Source organism: Ambystoma mexicanum, chromosome 4q, assembly GCF_040938575.1.
Source record: "Ambystoma mexicanum isolate Mex_15411 chromosome 4q, UKY_AmexF1_1, whole genome shotgun sequence".
In the NCBI taxonomy this organism is placed as follows: domain Eukaryota; kingdom Metazoa; phylum Chordata; class Amphibia; order Caudata; family Ambystomatidae; genus Ambystoma; species Ambystoma mexicanum.
The window spans coordinates 178,575,318-178,600,548 of NC_090928.1; the positions used below are offsets into that span (position 1 = coordinate 178,575,318).

Here is a 25,231-nt window from a genome sequence, read left to right on the forward strand (position 1 = left end):
ATCTAAAACGCAGCAACCACTAACATTCAACGTGAAATAGAATCAATTAATCTAAGAAACTATAATGCAGGTGAGTAACTTTTTCTATGCCTTACATATCCAGCAAACAGAGTGACGTCAATGAAGGTCAGTATCAGCACTTTACTGTAAATGACAAATACATGCTCCCAGATGGGCACAGGCAGTCTGTTTCCTAGCAATATAAGTGTTCCCAATTAAAACCTATGGAGGAAGCAGCATTGCCAAATCCAATAGGATCAGAAGATGGACCTTTGGAAAACCAGGACATCCAAAGTCAAATGGATAGTCCCAGTTCTGATGAAGATTTTCAGATGAAATGTTAGTTAACCAGTCAATGGTTCTGGAAGAAACACAGGAGTCCAAGGGTAGCCTACAAGATAGTGCACAGGCTGCAAGGCCTACACAAAGGAGTTGAGGTTTACTCTCAATTAAAGATAGCAGCACTTCCGAAGCCAGGAAGCACCGAAATAAATGGCCCACAGTAATTACAACCCAAGCCCCACAGTATCTTGAAAATGAAGAAGAAGAAATTGTAGCTGGCTTCCTGCATGGATTCAGCACAGCGGCTCTGAGGTTTTGCCATATTTTTCTTAGCGCCAAGAAGAAACTAATATCGCTGGTAGGATCCTCTTTGATTACTCGGTCCTGAACTCTGGTGAGGGGACTTTTGGTGGAGAATTTCTGCCTCTGGAGATCCAAATGGATGCCTTCAAAGTTTCAGCTGGATTTGATGTTCGGAAAACTATGCACTCGATAATGGTCCAAGTACCATATTGGGTACTGGGATTCTGCAGCTCAGGAAAGTAACAGCAAGTCGGGGATGGCCTAAAATGAAGAAGGTGTTGAGGGTAGTTGGCCCCACCAGCCTAAGGGAGGAAGTCGTCCTAGGCGGGTCTTCCCTGTTGATGTGAATACAGGGTCAGCACAGCTGCAAGGCTTCACCTGTGCTTTTACGGTCCTGGAAGGTGCTGCTGGCATCTCCGCTCATATTCTGCTTTGGATTCCTTGTTCCAGTGGTCTGTAGTCCAACAATCCTAGTCTTTTATGATGGAACCCAGTCATTCACACACTCGGAGCTGTCAATCACCTGGGGGTTGGCTGTCCTCCAGCCGCCCAGTTAGAACTGGTTTCAGCCAGGCATACCTACAGACAAAGCACAGTGAAGTTTCAGGCTCCTCCCTCACTTCCTGCTTTCCCAGACACAGTGGAGCCAGTGCAGGATTCAGGGCTGAAGCCCACCAACGGCAAAGGCAAAACTCAAAAAGGACTCAAATCAACTCTAAAAGGACAGAAGAAAAGCCCAGAAGGAAGTCACAATCGCAAAATGGCAAAAAAAGAAGACAGGGGCCATTTTGAGTAAATGGTCACCCATGTGTGCTGTACTGCAGCTGAGAACTCAACATGCTAGTAACCGGCACACAAAGTTAGTAAAAAGTAATGACTGGCACCAGGCATTTAAGTTAGTCAGTTGTAACAAAAAGGTACATGAGGAGTGGGGCAATACATTTCTGAACAAATATATTTTTCTACTTGACTTTTTTTCTCTTTTGTCATCGTACAATAATTACACAATGGACATTGTATATACAAGAGCATACAACATATACAAACAAATGACAAGTTACGAGGAGGCTTTGTCATGTCAGCTTATCGAGGCCTGTAAGAGCAGGGGTAAATCATCTTTTTTTCACCTTTTCCCCAAAAAAACTCTTCTCAGGGGATCTCAACCTGCAAGAGTACATTCGCTCAGAGGGCCTGCTTGATGCAGTGAAGCACAGCTCCTCGCGGAAGCTGGTTCTGTGGCCACAGTGCCTTCATCTAGCCAAGCCACAAGTCTCCTGTGCCTGTCTTCAAGAGTTTTAATGAAGGACTGGCAAATGCGGCAGAAATCCAGATTATGATATGGGTACAGGCAATGGAGACATTCCAAATACCTATCCTCCCCATAGATATTTTTAAGTTCACAGGTCCAACAAGTCTTGTCCAACAAGTCTTGTATAGGTTTGGCCTTAGAGTCAGTAATGGTGAGGGGAAGAAGGGATATTTCACTGGGCTCACATATGGAGGAATACAGATGAATGTATGCCCGCTGTATGGCAACTTCTAACCCCACAAAAGTACTTATCTTTAGCATTCAAACAATGTGAAAAGTAAAACTGAGTGATGAAGATGCTTGAAGAAAACATTGAATAAAGTGTGCACTTTGGATAAAACTCCTAACCCTAAAGTGCAGTAAAGCATCTGAAGATCACCACCAGTGGTGATGCCGCCAAATGACGGATTTTCTATTGACAGAAGGGTGACCTAAAACAATACTAACAGAACACTAAAGGGAATGCATTTTCTTTAGTATTCTATGAAGCTGCTTAATGTTACAGAGGAGACCTAGCCTGACAATGGGGTATATTTTAACAGCACATGAATCCATGAAGGATCCAATGCTGGAGAATGTGGTTTATTTTCATGGTACCCAACATATTTAGGATTGTAACTTATCTTAAGGAGAATTTAGTCAAAACAATGAAATACAATCCAGCATGAGCATTTAGTGCAAAGAAGCTTTGGACTCAGTAAGAAACCTGAAGGTGTCTCACCCACTAGTCCCCGGAGATCTGTCATCCAGGTGGCCCAGACACGGCCATCGCTTTTGGATCCAGTTCCTGGGGGTGGACTAGTGGGGGAGAATCACCTGGATGGGAGTATTAGGGGAGTGGAAGTGGGACACCGAAGGGTGAGACGCGGTGCCCCCTTTCTTATAACACCTTTTCCCCATCCTACCCCGTAGGATTCTCAGAAGCTCTACCCCCCTTTTCCGACACAAACACTTTCGTACATCGTGAAAGACAACAGACTAATACCAGAGCCGTTTATCTGACATGTCCTCACACAAGGGTCAGGCAACTGACAATAATTGCACACACCCAACGGCTCTTTCCCTTCCCCACAGGAATAAAAGGCAGAACACAAGGGCACACTTTGAGCAAGGCCAAACACACGAGTTAGCAGCTATTGCGAGACAGCAATTCAAACGGGGTAGAAAGGCGCCGAGACCCGAGAAGACGACAAGGAGGGAAGCACCCTTGCTTTTCAACTCCGACCTGCGAAGCCTCTGTGAAAGGAATAAGATCGGGAACTACAGCTGGCATGTGTTGTGTGAAATTTCAATTATGTACGGAGTCCTTCCGCACTGATAGCCAAGGCGGTGATGCGTGCTTGCTACTGTCCTTGACTCCAGAGGAAAGAAACACCAATGGGTTCAGCACAGCCGGTGAGTCGGAGAGAGCTGCTAGTAAGCCAGACTGTGTTGAGCCCAAGGTTGCAATGGGAAACATTATATGAACTGGTGAATAAAGAACTTGTGTGTGTTTGATCCTTTAATAAAGTCTGGTGAAGGCCCAGCTGCAGAGTGGTCAGTCCCTGGATAGTAAGAGGTATAGGGTACAGTAAGATATACAGGAGGTCCATTCCCGTCATCAATAAGTCCCCTCCTCAGGGACAAAATCGCAATGATGAGCAGCAAGCCCAGCAAGAACACAGCTAGGATCAAAATCAGTGAATACAGTATAAGAGCAATACAAGAATAATGCGGACAAACAGTGGGGAAAGTATAGTAAGCTTACCAGAGTCAATGATGGAGCAGAGACCAGAGTAGGGAAACACAGCCAGGCACAAAGCCCAGCAGGCTAGACATTTAGGAGAAAATCCCATGGGAAAAAACACTGATTCACAACGTAGGGATAGAATCTCAATGGGTGGTGGGGTATGTACTAAGAGAACACTGGTGCGCACAATCCAGGTGAAACATTAAAATGAGACAGAAACCTGGGAGGAAAATCGGATGCAGAGACAAAGAAAGGTACGTAAGTAGAAGTGCGTTTCACTTTAAAAGGGGACACATTTAAACAGTGCTCAATAAAGTAATACATGTTTAACTAACGGAATAGCACAACACATAGAGCAATACCACAGTAAGAATAACGAGGACCCTTTCCATAAGATATATTCTATACCATACCATAAGCATGGTTATAAAGTAATATATCATCTCACAACATCAGAAGCAATTACACAATGGAAAAACAATCACATCACAAAATGGGGCAACTATGGGCAGTTAGAGTGAAGATAAATAGGGTGATCATCTTGTTTCTCTCTACCTCTCTCCCTCCTTCCTGCCCTTCCACTTTCCCTAGAGCAACGTACTCTTTGGGTGTGAGGTCAGAAGGACAAAGTCCACTTCTTTCAAGCACAAGGATTGGACCTCTAAAGTTGGCTGGCTTTAGTTCAATCACCGATAGGCTTTTGCCTTTAAAAGAAGGGGTCGCCAACCACTTCTTCCGATCATCTTTTGAAATCCAAACCTGGAAGAAGATTTCAATGGACCTCTTTTGGGAGAGTTGACTTTCCAGAGCTCTGCACCAGTGAGGTGAAGACGGAGCGTCCAAGGTAGAGGCGGGCCACGTTCCCTACCTATCGATATGGCACATTGGGGGTGAACCTGCTGCTGGACCAAGGCCTGCCTTTCTGCCAGTCGCACTGCTGACAGGCCCTCAACTTAGTTAAGGAACCCTGAAGGAGGGCACAATCCTCCCTCGCTGAGAGCCACAGAACATGGACTGGACTTGTTCCTCAGACCTTCGAGTGGGAATCACAGCTTCCAGAGTGCGATGACGGCTTAGAGCCCTCTTCTTCCTCGCACCAAACTGGTAAAACTGTCATTGAACCAGGTTCACTGCATTTCGAAATCCCAGGACCATCCGGAGTTGCCTTTGGCATTCACCAAGCTTCTCAAACCCAAACTGTTTGTTCGGACCTGCTCGCTGCTGCACTGTGTTAGCTGAGCGAGTCGTTGCATTGGCTCAAACTACAAGCTCCTTTGCAGCCTCTGCCACCACTTAACCGCTGCTCGTTCTGCCAGCATCTTCGCTGCGGATAGTCATCACCAGTTGAACTGACCAGAGTGGATCTTCGAACCCAGAATGCTGCATCAAATCGTTCAAACCGAACCTGCATATACAGTCACCAGCATCTTTGCCGTCTGCTCGATCAACAAACCGACCTTGGTGGCCCTTACGATCTGCATCGCCTTGAGCGCTTCATCAAACCTATCCAGCTGACCAGGGTCTCCAGTCACCAGCTTCTTCAAACTGACCATCGAAATATACTTTGCTGGCCCTCACGATCCGCTCGTCTCTCTGCATTGCACTCAAACCACATAGAGCTTCATTCAACCCCTGCTCGACACCGCTCCCCGTCCGGGACACCGCAAGTGCTGCACTTTCAAGAACTTCAAAACCACATGAACAGCAGCGAACAACCTGGTTTGCAGTAGTCGAATCGTTAATAAGGTAGTATTGACCCATAACTGCTCCCTTGATCCATTCTGGGCTTTATAGATTGTTTACGGCACCTGAGCACCTTTCTCCCAATACATATTATTTCACAAAGAACATTGCCTTCGCTGAAATTGCCCTCTCGCCTTGTATTCTCGCCCAGAGTGTTGCATTCTTTCTAGTCTCTCATCTCCTATTTCCTTTCCACCGGGGTGGGTTGTTCAGCTTTTTGATTTAGTTTTCTTGCAGATGGTTGTTTAATTAAAAGTAGATATAACCCGATTGGACATTCTTTGTTTTGGACCCTGTTACTTTGCTGTTTGGTTCACTACTGAATCGCATTCACAACCCTCTTAAGAGTATAGCCTTCCCTCGGCCCACGTTAACACAAAATCCAAAGGAGGTGTATCTATTAACTGTGCCTGTTAAACTTTATGATTGTGTTGACTCTTGGTTTGTAGAAGTAGGAGGCCTGAGTGGGCGTTTCAGCCTCTATTCGTCCCTGTACTCCTGCAGGACAGAGTCCAGTTCATCACATAGTGGATATTAGACATGGTGCTAATGTGTGAAGGATAAAAGTTATGTACGCATAGAAATACCTACAAGATGAATAAGAGTCCACATGGAACGTGCCTTCAAAGAGCACCATGTTTACCTGGCGCAACCATTCTGGATACATTCTATTGTTCCTCAGGTTAGCTTGGCATGTCCTCCCTATTGTTCTGACCTTAAGTCTTGTTGAACGGTTTAGCCTTTTGCAATAAGGTGACTTTTATTTAACTCAACTCTAAAGCCCAGGAGGCACTTAGTCACTGGATTTCTTGATTGGGGCTTTGTTGTACTGGCCCATCTTGTATTCTTTTGATTTTCCATGTTAAAATTTGGAAAACAACATGCATGTATATAGTGGTGATGCTTGGAAACCTTATAAAAAAGTGTAGAAATATAAAATGTGCTCTCAATAGTGACTCTTGTACTCATGGTCGCCGCCAGACTCAGGAGATGCCTGGGATGCAGAACAGCCCAAATTTACATTTTTGTTGCATTGAACGAATATATTTTTGTAATAGAAGAGGAGTCAGAAGACATGGGAATCTGCTGGTGTGCTGTAAACACTAAAGCTACTCCCTCCTGTGGCCGCAAAAGAAGGGTCCACCGAAACTGCTGAGTAGTTTTTAATGAATGCTAATGCTAGGGCTGATCCATGCCACACATAGTATCAAGCAAGGCCCCTATAAAAGTCAGCAAGTCAAAACGATGCAGTGCTGGGTTCAGAACTGGTGAAGAGTCAAACTTCAAATAGTCGATCCAAAATAGGAACTACCGATCACAGAAAAGTGCTGTGGAGCAGTCATAAATGCATCCTTCTCCAGCATGCCATGAGCAAATAAAATGGAGTGTCATTGTGCAGCGTGATGGAAGATCTGTGCTGGGAGAGGCACTGGCACTTCATTTTGAAGCGTGTAACATCCATACTTTTTGCACCTATTTTCTCAGCTCTGCAGCTAACCTGTTTTTACTTGATATGCTCTTGGAAGCTATTCATTCCACTCGCACTCTTGCTGAGATAGTAAGCACTAAACACTGTGAAAGTCTTCTTGTGTAGTGTTCGCGCCTCAGTGAATCTAGAGGGACCACAGTGAGAGCTTCCTCTGCTTAAAGACCCGCATTTTGGAAGGCATTCTGTACAAGTTGGGGAAGCACAAAGTAATACCATTATGCATCTATTTTGCTGTTCCTGAAAGCCCTGGCAGAACCGTTTATGGCCAAAACAAACAGCGTATCTGTCTAATAAAAACAACCACCCCTCTACCACTTTGGGTCACTTTCAGCATCTCTAACATCCCTCGGAGCATGTACAGAAGAGGCAACATGGGTCTGCTTTAGAATAAAAGTCAGGTCTTTCTCTCCTCGCCCAGAATTAACTTATCCCCTTCTTTTCTCCGTGCTACCCACCACTCACCCAACCCTTGTGCCAATCAAGCATCCCCGGGATCAGGTGGCGGATACCTTTTTGTTACACTTCTACTACCAGAGTGTGCATACCCTCCCCTCTCCAAAGGCTCCCATGGCGCCCTGGCTGGAATTCTGCAGATTCAAGAGGTCGGAGGTACCATCACTGGTGAGAATAGATATTAAAGGTGGCGCGGGGAGCGACGGCCGCACTATCTGTAAGGGACCCCTGTGCATACAGGAACGACTGAGAAAGGCGCGCAGTGATGCTACAGGCTCTCGTTCAAGGCAGGATTTCTCCGAAAGCCTTTTCCTCCAAACAAAAACTGTGCTGTCCTTTAGAACACATCTTGCCCTGTGGAACTGTGTGATGATTGCTGTAATAGGGTTGTGCCCTCTCAGAAAAGGTTAATGTCCCGAATGAAAACATTTATGCATTTTTGAAATGCTGGGTTCCACGATGCAAGGACGTTGCGTTTATGATCAAATCCCAAATAATCAAATCAAAAGGCATATAACTAATTAAAGGGTTAATTTAGCCCTCATTGGCTCTGCTGCATCATTTTAACAGATTGAATGAACACACGGTTAATTTTCGATGAGGCAGTGTCGTAAATGGAGGCGTAAATGCGAGGTGTAAATGCGAGGTGTAATGCTTTTAAGCCTACATTTAAACCTCTGCCCCCTTTCCACGATCTACTACGGCATTGGAGGGGCACAATGCAGCGTTTGCATCTCCGCTCTACTTTACTTCTGCATCATGGAACAGCACCAGGTTTTACGACTGCATGAGATTTTCAACCAGGACTAAAACCAATGGATTCTTCTGGAATCGGCCTTGCATTTACACCTGCTTCATAGCAGGCGGACTCCATTAGAATCAATTTATAAATGCAGCCTGCAAAGCGTAATTTGTGGGCAGCGTTTATTTTTAGAGGAAATGAATGACAAAGTGAGGAGGAAAGGCAATTTTCTCCTTGTTTTATTCTTCACAATTACACTTCGCCTGGCGAAGGATGAATATTCAACCCAGGCGACCCAATAGCATATAAGTGCTAACGTTGGCGGTCCGCTGCATGCAATCCGCATTCAAGTTAAAATGGCCCGCACATGGTTTGATGGTTTAAGAGGTAACACGTCAAGATAGCAAGCAAGTAAAGAAAGTGACCCACACTACGGGTTATTTTAAAACATGCTGTGGGGTAAATTCGCTGTACAAACACAGTGTGAAAGCATTACACCCGTCCTAACAGCCATCTTACTGCTCCAAGGCATTTTGGAAAAATGTTGCTGGTGGAGTGGGAGATAGGAGGAGAAATCCATTTACTGCTCGGTCTTCCCGCTCTGCCTGCAAAACGCCCATATGATATTTGGATGCAGGCATAACATTTATTGATTCCTATGGAATACATTGTAAATGCTGTCTGCAAAGCATTTCTTGGAAGTGGCATTTACATATTTGGATCTGGGTGATCGGCCCACAAATGTTTAGTTCGCTGGTAACCTGCCCGCAGTAAAACTGCTTGGGTCCCCGTTTTTACCATTCATTGAAAACGGGGGCCCGAGCAATTTTTGCCCTCTGCCTCCATTGTTAAGGATGCAGGGGACACCCCTGCAACTCCTGCTCCTCATGTTTGGTATTTTCAGACCCAAATTGTTCGAAAAAATTCAAACTAATGGTAGTTACCGAGTTTGGTCAAATCTACCATGCGTTCAAATTTTTTCAAACAATTTGGGTAATACCACATATTTTGCAAGACCAAGGATAAAAGTGAAGCATACAGAGGGTTGCCTGTTTTTTACTCCTTGCTTTTGCAGTCCGTTTTAAAAAAGGTAGACATTTGCATGCAGGGGAAACCCAGAGCATGCAGGTGCCAAAGTTGGTGGTCCCTTGCATGCAATTAGCATTTTTTGCAAAATAAGTGAATACTATGCATCAAAATAATTACAGCGACATGAAAGAGTGCATCTGAAAACCAACCTGCTTGATGCTGAGGAGGGAGGGCTCCCCGGCAGGCCTCTGCTCCAGCCTCAGTTTCAGACATTCATGGATGACGTTGAGAAGGACACGACACAGGACCAGGAAGGCGGGCTCGAAGGACGGGAGGTCAATGGCTTTCAGCTCTTCCCAGGACACTGTGCTGCACTTCTGCTCGGAGGGCGGCAGCGAGCTCGAGGGCTGCTTCAACAGATCCGGCAGGTAATCCGAACACAGCATGGGGTCTAGGAACTCTAAAAACTGCGAGAGAAAGAAAAGATAGTTCAGAGCTCTGAAGGCTTGACAGGACAGTCACTGTGACGATGGTTTCAACTGCACCTGTGGTAGGACACATGCTCCCACAACGCTGCTTCTCAGCAATTTGCGAAGAACTAGTGAGACCAGGCTTGCACACCTAGGAACCCCAATTAATGGATCACAGAGCGGTGTTTTACTTTATTCATCAATGACAACACATATACCTATAAAGGCATTTAAAAAAAAAGAATGCCAGCATGGGCACATTTCAATCATAAAATCTAATTCTGCTATTTTGTCAGAGTTGATGCGCCACGACTCACTCGCAGACATAGCCAAACACAGCAGAGGATACTCTCACATACGTAAATGGATAACACAAGACCCCCAAAATCAGACTCCATATTTTTATTTTGTAGGACATAAGGTGTCTATACTGCTAGCCGAGCCACGCAACACTTCTATAATGAAGAGATGTATCTGATTTCTTGGAAAATATTTTAACTAATGGAGATTTCAGCGAAAAAATGTAATCGACTTTTTACTTTTTTTATAATGCGGGGGGAGACCCGCCTCACCCTTCCCTACCTAACTTGTACCCTTAGCCCACCTATTATGCATTACACATATACCATTTCCCCTACCATTTTTGGTGAAATGGTAAGCCCCTGCAGCACACGCGTGCAGGCAAACGCTTGCACAATATCCAACATAAAGCAAAGCAGTCACGCCAGTAGCCATGAACTGCAGCAGCTCAAGAACGCCTTGATGTGTTGAAGAAGCAGAAGATAGCCATGTATCATTGCTGCCAAAACTGAATGCACGAAACAACAGGCCCCGCCTACGCACTCCCACGCAAGGAGCTGGCTCTGTGGAGCGCGCCTCCGCCTCTCCAGACTGTGACCCTAGAACAGGGCAGGGTGTCAGGAGAGCTGCGACACGGAAGGGCTCCCGTTATGAAAACCTCCCCGTTTTACAGCCAATGAGCAAAAGTCAATTCTCGCACCTGCACCGCGGTTCCGCGCGCCCGCGGCCGTCTTGAAACACGGGTGGCATACGGAGCGTTCTTTACAAGTATGAACATGAATAATACAGGCGATTTATTAGGTCGACAGCTTTCAGTCTGTACATGGGTGTTCTTGATTGCAATATTCGCATTGCCATATGGCAACCAGTGATCACTATTAAAACACACACGCAGTGGGGTATCGAAAGTTACATTTGAAACGCGGAAAAATAAAACACTGTTTTTATCTGAAATGTGTAGTTGCAACTAATGAGGCCTTACAAAAAAAAGGCCAATTTCAAGGAGGACTACCATCTCATAACAGTTTCACTCCGAGAGGGAAGGTTGGGGGCGCGGGGACATGCGGATGGACTCGAAGCTGTGCCAAAAACACTGCCTGTCTACACCAAGTTGGCTTGACAGACTAAGAATAAGCGTACTTCTTCCAAGGATGCAGGGACCCCATTGATGGTCATTCTTAAAACATTTGGAAATTTAGTCAAATACAAGCAAATATTAAAAGGTTATAAACACAGATTTACAGTGGCAGGGCTGACGGTGGCACCTGCCCCATGTTGAAAGCCTTTGCTGGGGCGAGAGGGGGTTCCATGCGGGGAAGGTACGAAATACTCTTCCACACGTGTGGCCGAGCAGCCGAATTCCCATAACGCGTGGCCATTGCCTGCAGTGACACGAAGGGGTGAATGGTGCTTAAACATGGCCGCTGTAATGAGACGGGGCTGTGTGGGGGCGAGGAGCAGGAACTACCCGAGCAGACGGAGCCCTCTTAGGAAGTCTGGTCCAACTTCAGCTAAGGCCAGCCGGGGTAGTGGATACAGAGCTGGTGGTGGGTGTGGGCATCTCAGTGGTGGCTGAGGCAGTGACACTAGGCCCTCCTTCCTCTCCCTGGGTAGCCTGTGAACTTGTTTGGGCATAAATGACATACAGTCAGTCATCATGTTACTGAGCATGACTCTTGTGTCTTCTGGAGGATGCTGACCAAAGGAGTGGGCTGACATTCAGGGACCTGGGTGAACACCACTGAACGCATTGGCACACGCGCCACACCCTCTCATGTGCATACAACCTTGGTAGGCGTCACAGGGAGTTGGGCATCTTTGATATGTGCACTTTGTGGGTAACTATGGGGTGTCACCATGCTACTGTACTATCCTGGAAAGGGTTGGGTATGTTTTCATGGGGCACAAACAGCAATGGCATGTTTGGTGTAAGGCCTGGATCCATGATTACCTGGCCTGCGATTTGTGCTTCAACTCCATGGCAAATTAATAGCTCATTTGTCACTTACATGGATCTTGTTCGATATTGGCAAGGGTGCTTTCGCTTTGGGGTTCATGGTGCTTTGTGCCAATGGGATGCATGTGGCCACAGGGGGTGTCGGTTGGCCATGTGCTGTCCTGATAACTGCATCTCCAGATTAACACCATCTCCAGATTGAGGTAACAATTGTGTTGATGCTGTGGGACATTTCTACCATTGCAGGCATTTTGACGTGGGGTCCATCCCTGGGTGTCACATGCATTCAGTTACCCCCCCAGATTAGTCACATAGGCATTTTGACAGTAGGCTTGGCTTGAATTGTGGCCACCTGACTCCACAGCCTGGCGCATGCCTTTTAATACGGAGGCAAGGTATGCCTTTGAAGAGGTAGGCAGGTTATGCATTCACATTACAGAAATGTCCTTTCTACCACGCTATGCTCACCAGGCTTTAATTGGCTGCCTACTCCAACCTGTGTTCCTCGGATACTGTCCAGGCCAACCATGTGCAGGATACTGCTCGCCTTGTTCTCATAGGGCATACGGGCGAGTGGTCCACCTGTACCACCTCCTGTGGCAGCTGTCCCCTGCCACTTGATCGATATAATACTCTGCACCCTGGCATTCAAACCATTCCAACTCTTCTGGCAGTCTTCAGGTCCCGAATCACAGTGCCCAAAGCTACCACTGTATCTCTTATTCCTGTCCATATGTTGTTCTTCCCCTGGACAGTTGTTTTGCTATGTTGCTCTACAAACAGTTCATCTGCATGGTTGACCACCCCATCAGCAAGGACCTGGAGCTCTGCACTGCTGTGTTTTCGTTGTGTAACCGCATTCAGGCACCTCCCCTCTGCTTTTTCCCCCTAGCATGTTGACTCACTTTGTGGACACGGATGGCAACAGAAAATTGGTGATAGTTATTGAATTGTGTTTCCAAAGATGGCGGCCAATGAGCTCCCCATTTGAGAAACAATGCTATTTCATCTCAGTGCCAATTCTGCTGACAGAATTACCTTTCGGTAACTCCTCCACACTTCCAACAGTTTAGCCATTTCCGCTGAACAGTGAGGGAATTATCAATCAGTACTGGTTTTTAGTGCTAATTCTTTGGGGGAGAGTTCTTATGGGGAAGTCACCAATGTTGCCTTAGCTCTGGAAATGGCGCAATATTGGGAGAAAGAGTCCGAAAGAAATCTTTCAGGTGAATGGGAATCTGTGCTATCTGGGCTTCAAATGCAGAATCTCACAGATTGTTTCTAATGAAAGTTCTTGCAAATTGCAAGGACTAGAAGGAATCTTGAACATGATTTGAATGAAAAGCTGACAAGTCCTAGAAGCCATCTTGTCACTTCGCCAATGCAGAAAAGGGTCAAGTCCACAGGCTTGTCTAGAAAAGATGGTGGGCGGCCTCCAGGTTAGCAGATTTTCATGTGAAAGTCTCAACAAGGCACATACTGAGAAGGCTGTTTATACAGAATGGTCAAAACTACTTCTACTACCACCACCCTACCGTAGACACACAGGTACCTCAAAGTCAGTACCTAAAGAGCACCTTCTGTTTAATCTGTATGTGCTTCAAGCCTCAGTTACATGTTTTCTGCTGACCACAATGGCAGTCAGCAGGACGACCTGTCCCCTTGAATGCTACCTTTCAGCAAACACAAACGAGTATTGGCAAATGCCAACAGTTTGGCTTTTGTGTAGGCATGGGTAGGCATTTGCAACGCACTGCCATAGTGGTATTAACTGGCCACTGATGGTAGCAGCTGCAAAAAGTGAGCTTTGTGTCCCTCCTCACATGCCATTTCTCCCTAGCTGTACTCTAATGCAACAGTTTGGGCGTAAAGGTGGTGCTTTAGTGCCACCTAACAGCCAAAACTAAAAAATGAACTCCTTTCTACCACACCAACAGGCCGATTCATGTAATTCCTCACAAAAGTGTCGCACGCGGCTGGCGCACAGCGTGCCCGTGCGAATGTCTGCGCCAGCCGCGTGCGATAAAATCAATTTCCGCGCACAGCGTATTCATGGATTCCCGCCTCCAAAAGCAGACGTGGCGCAGCGACCCTGCAGCAGCGCCAGTTACGCCCCCAAGAATGCCCTCGCGCAAGGAAAAGCCATCAAGATCGCAAAACCATCGCAAAGGGCTGCGGCAACACTGTACCAGTTTACCGGACCGGCAAACAGCAAACGCAAAGCGGGGAACGCGTATTACGGGTGTCGGGAACACGCGTGCGCAAGAAGATTCACACACGATCGGGCCTGGGGGAGCGTGTGCGTGTATTTCAGGGGTGGGCGAGAAGTTCTACACGCGAATGGCCTGGGTGCGTGTATTTCAGGGGTGCGTGAGAAGTTCCACACGTGATTGGCCTGGGCGCGTGTATTTCAGGGGTGCGCGAGAAGTTCCACACGCGATTGGCCTGGGGGAGCGTGTGCGTGTATTTCAGAGGTGCGCGAGAAGTTCCACACGCGATTGGCCTGGGCGCGTGTATTTCAGGGGTGCGCGAGAAGTTCCACATGCGATTGCCCTGGGCGCATGTATTTCAGGGGTGCGCGAGAAGTTCCACACGCGATTGGCCTGGGCGCGTGTATTTCAGGGGTGCGCGAGAAGTTCCACACGCGATTGGCCTGGGCGCGTGTATTTCAGAGGTGCGAGAGAAGTTTCACACGCGATTGGGCTGCGTGCGGGTATTTCAGGGGTGCGCGAGAAGTTTCACACGCGATTGGGCTGCGTGCGGGTATCTCAGGGGTGCGCGAGAAGTTCCACACGCGATTGGCCTGGGCTCGTGTATTTCAGGGGTGCGCGAGAAGTTCCACACGCGATTGGCCTGGGCACATGTATTTCAGAGGTGCGCGAGAAGTTTCACACGCAATTGGGCTGCGTGCGTGTATTTCAGGGGTGCGCGAGAAGTTCCACACGCGATCTGGCCTGGGGGAGCGTATGCGTGTATATCAGAGGTGAGCGAGAAGTTTCACACGCGATTGTCTGGGCGCGTGTATTTCAGGTGTGCGCGAGAAGTTCCACACGCGATTGGCCTGGGCGCGTGTATTTCAGAGGTGCGCGAGAAGTTTCACACGCGATTGGGCTGCGTGCGGGTATTTCAGGGGTGCGTGGGAAGTTTCACACGCGATTGGGCTGCGTGCAGGTATTTCAGGGGTGCGCGGAAAGTTTCACACGCGATTGGGCTGCGTGCGGGTATTTCAGGGGTGCGCGAGAAGTTCCACACGCGATTGGCCTGGGCGCGTGTATCTCAGGGGTGCGCGAGAAGTTCCACACTCGATTGGCCTGGGCGCGTGCATTTCTGAGGTGCGCGAGAAGGTCCACACGCGATTGGCCTGGGGGAGCGTGCGCGTGTATTTCAGAGGTGCGCGAGAAGTTCCACACGCGATTGGGCTGCGTGCGGGTATTTCAGGGGTGCGCGGGAAGTTTCACACGCGATTTCAGCAGGGTACGTGTATTTCAGGGGTGCCGGGGAGTCCTACATGTGATTTGGCAATGTGGGTCCTCCCAGGTGTTCCCTGTACACCCTCCACGGCCCCTGCAGGCAGCCCACACCACAGGGGACTACCCTGCATCCCTGGTCATGTCCCGCAGGCAGCCCACCCAACATGGGCATGCCCCCCAGCAAAGGCACATGTCTCCTTGCCCTAATGATCACCAACTCATGTCCCCTTGCACCCCCACCCCCAGTATTGCGGGGCACCTGCCAGCAGGCCCCCACTCATGTCCAACTCATGTCCCCACCACCCCCCAGCACTGTGGGGCACCTGCCAGCAGGCCCCCACCCATGTCCAACTCATGTTCCCTACCACCCCCATCCCCCAGCACTGTGGGGCACCTGCCAGCAGGCCCCAACTCATGTTCCCCAGTCAACATGTCATCACAATCTAGATCCCTGGTGCCTATGGTCAGCCTCCAAATGCAAAATACCCACCCGAGTATTGCATCCACCCACTCAGAAATGGCAATTACATGACAGAACACCAATTGCAAGTTTCAAAACAAACACATGTCCCTCACATACACCCAATGGGTGTCAGTGAATCTCAAAACCCATATCATGATATGCATGAAACCAATGAGATGATACTACACATTGAAGTTCGATAAAAACATATGTATTAAAGGAAACATACATAGATTCAAAAATAAAGAAACAGAAATGGGAATGTACAAAAATGAAAAGAAGCATGTCCGTGAAAAAAAGCAAAACCAAAAATCATAATCCAAAGTAATGGTGTCCAAAGTCACAGTCCACAAAAGAAAATCCAATGGGAAATAATAATTGAAAGCCATTGCTCCATGGGTAAATCGTGAAAGAAAAATAAAATCCAACAGTGAACTATGTACAGACGAACAAGCCAGGGTCCATTATCCCAACAAAAGAAATGAAACCTATCTAACAACACTAACTAATAAAATAAACTATATACAAAAATGTGGCCAAAGCCCAAAAGGTCCAAAATAAATAAAAAAACAAAGGAAACCTAACACTACCTACATAACTATGTACAAGGGCAGCGGGCTAGACTGACGGCTCACTTTTGGATGTCCCGGCCCAGGGCATCATCGAACTCCTGTTCAATGTCCCGGAGGCGGTCCTCCTCCATGGCCCCGAGGGTCCGCAGGGCTGTCGACGTGTCCACCTCCAACCCCCTGCGGATTGCCTCGAGGCACTCGGCCCGCCTCAGGGCCCTCCGCATGGAGTTCTCCGCCCTGACCATTGTGAGCCGTGCCTCTTCCGTCCGCTGCCGCTCCGCATCTATGGCGTGGCCCAACCGCTGCCACACGGAAGACACTCTCTTGTCCTGGGTCCTCCTGCCCTCCGGCCGATGCCTGCCCCTCCGATGTTGAAGGCCCCGAGCCTTCATGGCTCCCACCACGTTGCTGCTGCTGCTGTGCCTCTGCCCGTGCACTGCCTCCTGCTGCCTGCACATCCTCCGCCGGCTGGGGTGCAGTCGTTGATGTGGCCAACCCTGCTGGACGTCCGACTCCCGACTGTGGCAGGGATGACTCCTCCACCAGCCTGGCCGCACCGTCAGAGGCAGCTCCACAGGGCACCCAGGTGACTGATGGGTGGGAGGATGGCACGGAGGACGACTGGCGCATAGGGGGTTCAGTTGAGGAGGGGGTCGTAGCAAGCCCCATCAAACGGAGGAATCCGGCCTGGGTGACCTGTCCCAGCAGGCTGACGTGGTCAACGAGCCATTCGAGATGACGTGCAGTCTCCTCATGAAAAGACTGCAGGTCACCTCGCATGGCCCGTTGACGCAACGCCACACCAGTCAGGACAGGCTCAACCCGGACCCGGATAGCCACGTCCGCAGGCAGAGGAAGGCCAGTTGTCGTTTGCTCATCCCCTGCCTGAAAACGGGTCTGGACGTAGGCATCCCTGCTGGTGCAAGATGATGCAGGGACAGGATCAGGGACAGGATTGCACACAGGCACCTCCGCTGCGGCCTGTGCTGCCTCCTGTCCCTGGTCCTGCACTGCACCACTAGCACCAGTGGGATCCCCACCTCCAGACCCCGTCTCTGTTGCTTGCACGGCCTCCTCCTCCACCAAACCCCCCACCAACCTGGATGACTCCGTGCCATCTTCCCCCGTTGGGCCCTGTGGGGTCCCAGCTGCCCCTTCTGCTGCCGAGGAGTCCAACTCCAACCTCCGCCTCTTGGACCTCCCCCCGGCAGCTGCGGCCTGGGACGCGGCACCGGACTCCTCACTCCCCGACGAGATGACAACATGGGAGGGGAGCCAGGCCTTGCGTCTCCGGCTGGCGGTGGGATCCCCACAGCACCTTCTCCGCCCTCTTCATCAGTTGACGCTGCAGACAGGGAGAAATAAAACACAGGCATCAGGGCACTGTACAATGGACACATATACACATGACAGTTGTACATGAGTGGCATTGGCAAACCTCAGACATGCCATCACAATCCCCAACACACATGTCATTTCAACTCGCACACATGAGCCATACCACAGCCATATCGCAACTGCCAGCACCATCCATACCCATACAACAGCATGAGCAGGCAAAGCTGAGCCAGACATCACATGCAACACAGGAAGTGCACCACACATGTACACACAACACTTGCATGCATGTGTACACCTCTGCCAAGTGTCGCAGTGTACAGATGGGCATCCATGTCACATCTGCCAATCAGGCTTCCACATCCCGCTGTCACATGCATCCATGTTGCTTCACTGTTGCACCCTTGTCAAATACACACAAATGCACATGTACACAGTGCTGATACATGCAGCTGAAAACAACATACATGCGTGACATCACGGACATGTCTACTTACATACACATTCATCCAAACATGTGTGCCCACACAACTGCATCTGGCATGCAAGCCTACACACACAAGCACCATCCTTGTCTCACACATTACAGCCCTCGCATGTGTTAGCCCCACGGCCCTGTACACCCCCACCCATACTCGACCCCATACAAACAGATGTGCAACCTGCACACTACTGAAACATCACCACACGCACAGCTCACAATCAGGATGCATGTACACTTACTGCTCGACTCCAGAAGGGTCTGCCTCTCAAGGACCTGGAGCGCTGGGGATATGCGTTCCAGGACCCTCATCTGAACTTCTGACAAGTGGCCCCGGCGCCCCTTGGCATCTGCTGTCTTCAAGAGGCGCCAGGCCTTGTTCAGGGTCCTGGACCTGAAGTCCTCCTAGCGCTTCTTGACATGTTGGAAGTCGCGGACTGCCACCCCCTCCGCGTTGATGGCAGTCACGATGTCAGTCCAGATCAGAGTCCGTCTTTCCTTGTCGGCGCGGGAACTTCCGAAGAGGGCATCATACTGCCCAAGGACTTGCTCCACCAGGACACCAACTTCGGTGGCACTGAAGCTGGTGCCCGTCTGCCTCTCTGGCCGGGGGTTGTCAGTGGTGCCAGATGTTGCAGTGCCCGACATGACAACCCCAGAGGCAGGAGTGGGTGGGCAACTGGGTCCTGGGGCTGGGCTGTGGAGCGATGGAATCCCAGTCGGGAGTCTTCGGTTCCAGCAGGGGTGGTCACAGCAACAGCACCCCTGGCTGATGTGCAGGCAGCAAATGGCAGGGCACGTGGGCAGCAGGCAGTCAGGCAGCAGCAGATGGCAGGTGGGAGCGTGCTCGGGGCTCTGGGGGGCAGTAGTTCGGCCTTCTGGGCAGGAGCGTGGTCTTCCGTGTGCTTACGCGTGGCCAGCTTGATACGGAGTGATTTGGCACGTGAAAATTCTGCACGTCAGCGTGTGAATCGAGGAAAGGCCCTTAGCGCGTAAGCGCGTCAGCACGCATACGCGATTCCATTGGACCAAAGGCCCTTAGCGCGTATGCGTGTCTGCGACGTATCGCGCACGGGCGTTGCTTTTCGTGGGGTGCGGTGCATGTGTCTTGTAGGGGTTGGGGTTCACACGCTATTACTTCACAGCGGGTGGGTGTTGGCTACGCGTTCTTCTACACGCAAGGCAGACGGTGAGTGGTACCCTGCACCCGCGAGCCCCTGAAATACACGTACCCTGCTCCCCCAGGCCCGATCGCGTGTAAAAACACCTGCGAGCCCCTGAAATACACATACCCCGCTCCCCCAGGCCCGATCGCGTGTGAATACACCCGCGAGCCCCTGAAATACACGTACCCCGCTCCGCCAGGCCCGATCGCGTGCAAAAACACCCGCGAGCCCCTGAAATACACGTACCCCGTTCCCCCAGGCCCGATCGCGTGTAAAACCACCCGCGAGCCCCTGAAATACACGTACCCCGACCCCCAGGCCCGATCGCGTGTAAAAACACCCGCGAGCCCCTGAAATACACGTACCCCGCTCCCCCAGGCCCGATCGCGTGTGAAAACACCCGCGAGCCCCTGAAATACACGCGCCCAGGCCAATCGCATGTGAGAAACTTCTCGCGCACCCCTGAAATACACGCGCCCAGGCCGATAACGTGTGGAACGTCTCGCGCACCTCTGAAATATACGCGCCCAGGCCAATCGCGTGTGAGAAACTTCTCACGCACCCCTGAAATACACGCGCCCAGGTCAATCACGTGTGGAACTTCTTGCGCACCTCTGGAATACACGCACACGCTCCCCCAGGCCCGATCGCGCGTGTAGGACTTTGGCGCACATTTTTTTCCTGCGCAGGGACGCTACCGCCTGCTTTCGTGTGGCGGACATGTATGGGCCTGTGCGCGTCTTTGGCCGTGCGCTGTTTTTCCCTATTCGATTCCGTGAATACGTGTTGTAGGCGAGCGTGTGGGCGTTCTGCGCACTTGCCTCCTGTACTTCCCCCCGTGACGCCCACATTTTCACGAGTTGTTCCCCATTCTGCGTGTGACGCCCCGTGTTACGCCTACTTTTGTTATGTGCGCCGCGCTATGTGCGAATTCGCTGTGGCCTTATCGCACGGCGTTCGATGACCTGTGCGCCAGCGTGCGCCGCGCACTTTTTCAGCGCACATCCCACATTTTGCGCGTGCACGGACTTCCATGAATTGATGTGCGATGTTTTCTGTGTGATAATCGCACTTGCACTGCGATTTTCGCTATTTCACTGCGAATCGCACGTTTTCTCACGCGTGCGCTGTTTTTTCAGCGCACATTAATTCCATGAATCGGCCTGCAGATCTTTATTTAAATTATTTAAGAATGGGATCTATTTGCAGCAGCTGGCGTGGATGTAAGTCCTGCCTGGTAAAGCCGGACTTTTAACTTTATCTGCTCCTCCGTAGTTCTTTCTGCCATGCTCCGATGCGTCCCGTGCAATACAAAACTGCAAAAATTGCAAAATTCCAGGAAGGCAGAATTAAACACACAGGTCGAGGGGTGGAGGGTCAAACCCTGCTGCTACAGAGGTTGGTTTCTCCTCCCTGCATTTGTAAAAACCTGGAGTATAAATTATGATGGCGGCGTGGCCATGCCAGGAACCAGCAGGACGGGGCACAACATTACCATCCAGCAGGTAAAAAGGCCTAGAGATGAGGAGGTGACCTGTCCCGAGTGCCAAATGAGAGCCCAGCATACAAAACGGCAGTTGAACGATCCATCCTCGGCTTGTGCCAACAAGATTACAGTTAAATATGCAGGTTGCCTGCAGGGCTCACAGGTGCCACACTAATTTCCTGCAATCCATGTAAACTCAGTAATGCATATTTTAGGGAAGCATTTATGTGAGGGCTGATAACCTTCACCCCACCACCCTCTCGAATTTCATTCTTTACCGGTGCCCGAGAAACATTGTGAATTGCACACCAAGATGGCAGCTTTCCGCAAGTTGGCAAAGAGAAAGTATCAGTCGGGGGGCGCTAGAGAGCCCAGCCAAAATAGCAGCGAGCCCGTGAGCTCTCCAACACCCTGAAATATCCAGCAAATATAAGGAGCTCCACCCGCTGCGTTATAACCCAGCGAGCGGAGGATAATTACATGAAGATACCACCCTCAAATCTGTGACCCCGAAACCGGGAAAGGCCTCTTACGGAGAGCTGACTTTCTCTCACGAAACTGCGACCCTGGGCCGACACGGAGCCCTGGGCGCGATTCACACCACCTGCAAGCGGACGGTGGATATATACGCACCAGAGCTCCGGGGTTGTGCACGCTGCATAGAACCAGCCGGAAGACCAGTGCTGCATCTCAGTAGCTCTCACACCTGGGAGATAGCTGAATGCAGTGGACGGTGGGAAGGTGTGCGGATACACAGCGGTCATCCGTGCAGGCAGAGGTGGCTGAAATCCCTCCTAAGCATCGGCTGCGGTCAGAGCACGGCCTGGGCGGGGCGCGCGCCTGCCTGGAAGCATATAGGGCCTCCTCAGAGCTCAACAAGAAATCAAATTGGGGATCCTCGGCGGACGTGACCAGACTTACCTCTGGACGGACAGAGGAGGAGGTGTGGTGGAGACCCTCTTCTCGACCCCACACGGACCTGCTCCATCAACACGCCCCCATAGACACTAAGGCCATAATCAAGAACCGGCCCAGAACCCTCCACACGCGGAGATCCGACCCCCGACTCCCCTTGCCTTGAGACCCGCCGCCCGGGCTGGGGAGACCGTGGGTCCGTGTGGTAGGCTGGAACCCCAAGGAGGCAGCGGCGGATGGCCGGGTAGTCGCGTCCTCTGAGTAAAGCAGAGGAGCGTTGAGGAGTGGAGATGCACTCTTCGGCATCAGTGACACTGTGGACACCCGCGGTTGCATGCACAGATGCGGTGCCCCGCGAGGTGGAATGGGGCAACAACACGGCTCATACAACCAAAGAGGGATAACACTGGCAGTTGCGCGAGGACTCTTCGGTGAACGGGTCGAACTGTGCAAGCTCTTGCCTTGGCTTGTGTAACCCGCAGTGGCATACGTTCCCGCCTCCGGATAGCATGTGCCTGAAACCTGAGGGGGTCCTCACGAAAGGGTGATTGAGGATCACTGCTGGGTCCCACTACTGACTTTTCTGCACGCAACACCGGAATGCTGACTCCGACAGTGAGACAATCAAGAGTGATCAGGCGAAATCCAAGCAGCACAGCCGGATTTGATGTATTAGGAGCGACATACAACACATTGGTCCGACTCACCATACAGCCCAATTGCGGAGCAGGAGGTGTGGAATCTCTGCAGTTGTCACTGGCCCGACACAGTAGCAATACCTTGATTGCAATACCTGGAGGTCGAGCTCCAAGAGATCACACCCGGACACCTTGCGGAGTACTTGGCAGCGCCCCCCCCCCCCCCTCTCGGCAAGAAGTGGGATGTCCAAATCTGGCAAGGGTGGGGGGCAGCAACAGTCTAAGCTGCGGTTTGACAATTCGGTGCAAGCAAAGATCGCTGAACCAATGGAGCAGCCCCTGGACATACAACCCCAGCCCACAATTGAAACCTCAGGAGCCTTCCAGGACATAAAAATAATGTTCAACTAGCAGCAGTCTAGTATACAGGCTCTGAACGGGAAAATGGACACGCTAACTTGTAAGGTCGACCACATGCAGGTCAGACTAGACAAACATGGCGAACGACTGGACGAATTAGAGGGCAGGGTTTTGACTGTCAAGGATGAGTCCAACTCCCTTGTCAGGGATATGACATTGGTGAAAAGGGCACTGAAAGAACAAACGGACAAGTAGGACGATTTGGAATCACGCTCTAGAAGGAACAACCTACGAATAGTCGGAGTGCTGGAGACAGTGGAACAGAGGAACATGGAATCTCTGGTGGAGGACATGCTCAGAGGGGCTCTCGGTCCGGAAGGCTTCTCGACTATGTATATCGCGGAGAGAGCGCACTGGGTGCCCTCGGGAAAGAAACCAATGCCTCGGGTGCCGCCACGGCCGATCATCGCACGATGTTAAATTACTGGGATCGGGACTCTGCTCTCCACAAGGCACATGAAAAAGGTGCAGTAACTTACAAAGGTGATACTATCAGAATCTTCCCTGACTGCTCAGACAAAGTCCAAGCATCCAGGAGGACATTTTTGGAAGTAAAGAAGCAACTACGAGATCAAGGGATACGTTATGCTATGATGTTCTCTGCAAAGCTTGGCATAGAACATGAGGGCAGAGCAGTGTTTTTTCATACCCCGGAAGAGGTCTCCAATTTCTTGGAAATGCAACCAAGACATCCCCGACAGCGAGGGAACAATGAGTAACAGGGAGTTTACCGCACCATATCCTTTAAAACTGAAACTGCTTACATGTGAGCCAGCACGGGGGAGCAACAGATTCCTGGGGTGCGAAGGGATGGTTGGGCTCTGGGCAGCTCCTAATGCGAAAGCTACAAGGTCTGATGGGCAGATCTCAGTTTAGGGGATCTCAGTGTTGAGGGGATCAGCAAAGGGGAGGGGGGTGGGACATATGGTCACTGACAAGTTGGGGTTGTTGGTGGGGGTGGAGGGGGATTTGACACACTTGAATCCGATGCTACTAAGGATGCTTCATCAGACCAAATTAGAACAGTGGGTCGATATGTGGACAACAACACCACTAGATTAATATATGGCGTCACTTAAATTTTGCAAGTGGAACGTCAGAGGGTTGAAATGCCCCAAAAAGCGCTGCAAGATACTGCTGTATATGCAGAGAGATTAGGTTGAAATCGTATATTTACAGGAAACACACTTAACAAGGGACAATGAAACCACCTTTGGGAGTACGTGGAGCTGTCAGATATTTTTCGTCCTGCTCCACATACGCCAGAGGGGTTAGCACGCTGATACACCACAAGGTTGGGTTTCATCAGACCACAGTGATCAAGGATGAGGGAGGTAGAGGCCTTATAGTGCAGGGCACCATATAGGGGAAACTGTATACATTAATCAACTACTATGGGCCCAATAGGGATACAGTAGACACCCTCGATTGAATAGACCGGCAACTGGAGGGATTATCAACCGGGGAGGTGATCTGGGCCAGGGACTTCAATGCTGTGATGCAGCCCGATTTGGATAGATCTAGAGGAGTACAGGGGGGAGGGAACAAAGGGATGAATTGATTGCAAGACTTAACACACGTGTGGTACGTCGCTGACGTGTGGAGGGTGAGAAGCCCAGGGGCACGACAGTACAGCTGTTACTCTGACACCTACGGGTCGGCATCAAGGCAGGATTTTTTCCTAATCTCGCATTCACTGCTGGGCTGGGTCAGGGAGGTTAAGACCCTTGCCCGCACCCTTTCAGACCACGCACCAGTGCATCTCGAGCTGTGTCTGGAGGGTCGCACCAGGGGGGGTACTCCCATGGCAATTCAAGAGTGAAGGCCTGTTGGAGACTTTATTCAGGGATGGCCTGACAGAAGCTGTTGATACTTCCTCGACCTAAATGTGGGTCCAGTGCAGTCTCCCGGGATACTCTGGGAAAGCCTGAAATGTGTGATAAGGGGCAAATGTATATCTAAGAAAGCAGGCATTCTTAAACTAATCAGGAGGGGACTGACAGCTAAGGAGGACACCATACAGAAGCTTCAGGTGTCCAATCCGGTCCCCTCAGACCACACGCAGGCTGAGATACTTGAGCACTGACAGGACTTCCAAACAATAGCGCTACTGGAAGTTAAGTTTATGAGCAATACGAATAATATACGTCAATATGGGGAAGGCAACAAACCGGGCCGGACCCTGGCAGGGGCGACAAAAATGGATAACTTGAGGGGGAGGATCCAAGCTATAGCAGATGAGCATGGGATTGATAAATTTGAGGACATGGAGATAGTAGAACAGTTCTTCTGGTTCTATAGCCATCTTTACTCCTCATATCTGCCTGCATCTCGAGCAGACATTGAGGACTATCTAGATCAGGTGGCGCTGCACTGGTGCACGGATGTCCAAAGGGAACACCTGAATCGCCCACTGGCGTTACAAGAGGTATTCATTGCAATTAAATCCCTGCCGAATGGAAAAATCGCTGGGACC

The 25,231-nt window shown here is 50.2% G+C and overlaps 1 protein-coding gene across 5 annotated transcripts in view; it reads right to left on the bottom strand.

Annotated features, from left to right (window-relative positions):
• The window catches only part of MAP3K4 (mitogen-activated protein kinase kinase kinase 4), a 516,131-nt gene that overhangs the window by 181,925 nt on the left and 308,975 nt on the right, over positions 1-25,231 (bottom strand). For all 5 annotated transcript variants that reach the window (XM_069607700.1, XM_069607697.1, XM_069607696.1 and 2 more), the window contains exon 4: positions 9,289-9,546. In XM_069607700.1, coding sequence (XP_069463801.1) covers positions 9,289-9,546 — 258 coding nt within the window. The remainder of the gene's footprint in view (positions 1-9,288; positions 9,547-25,231) is intronic.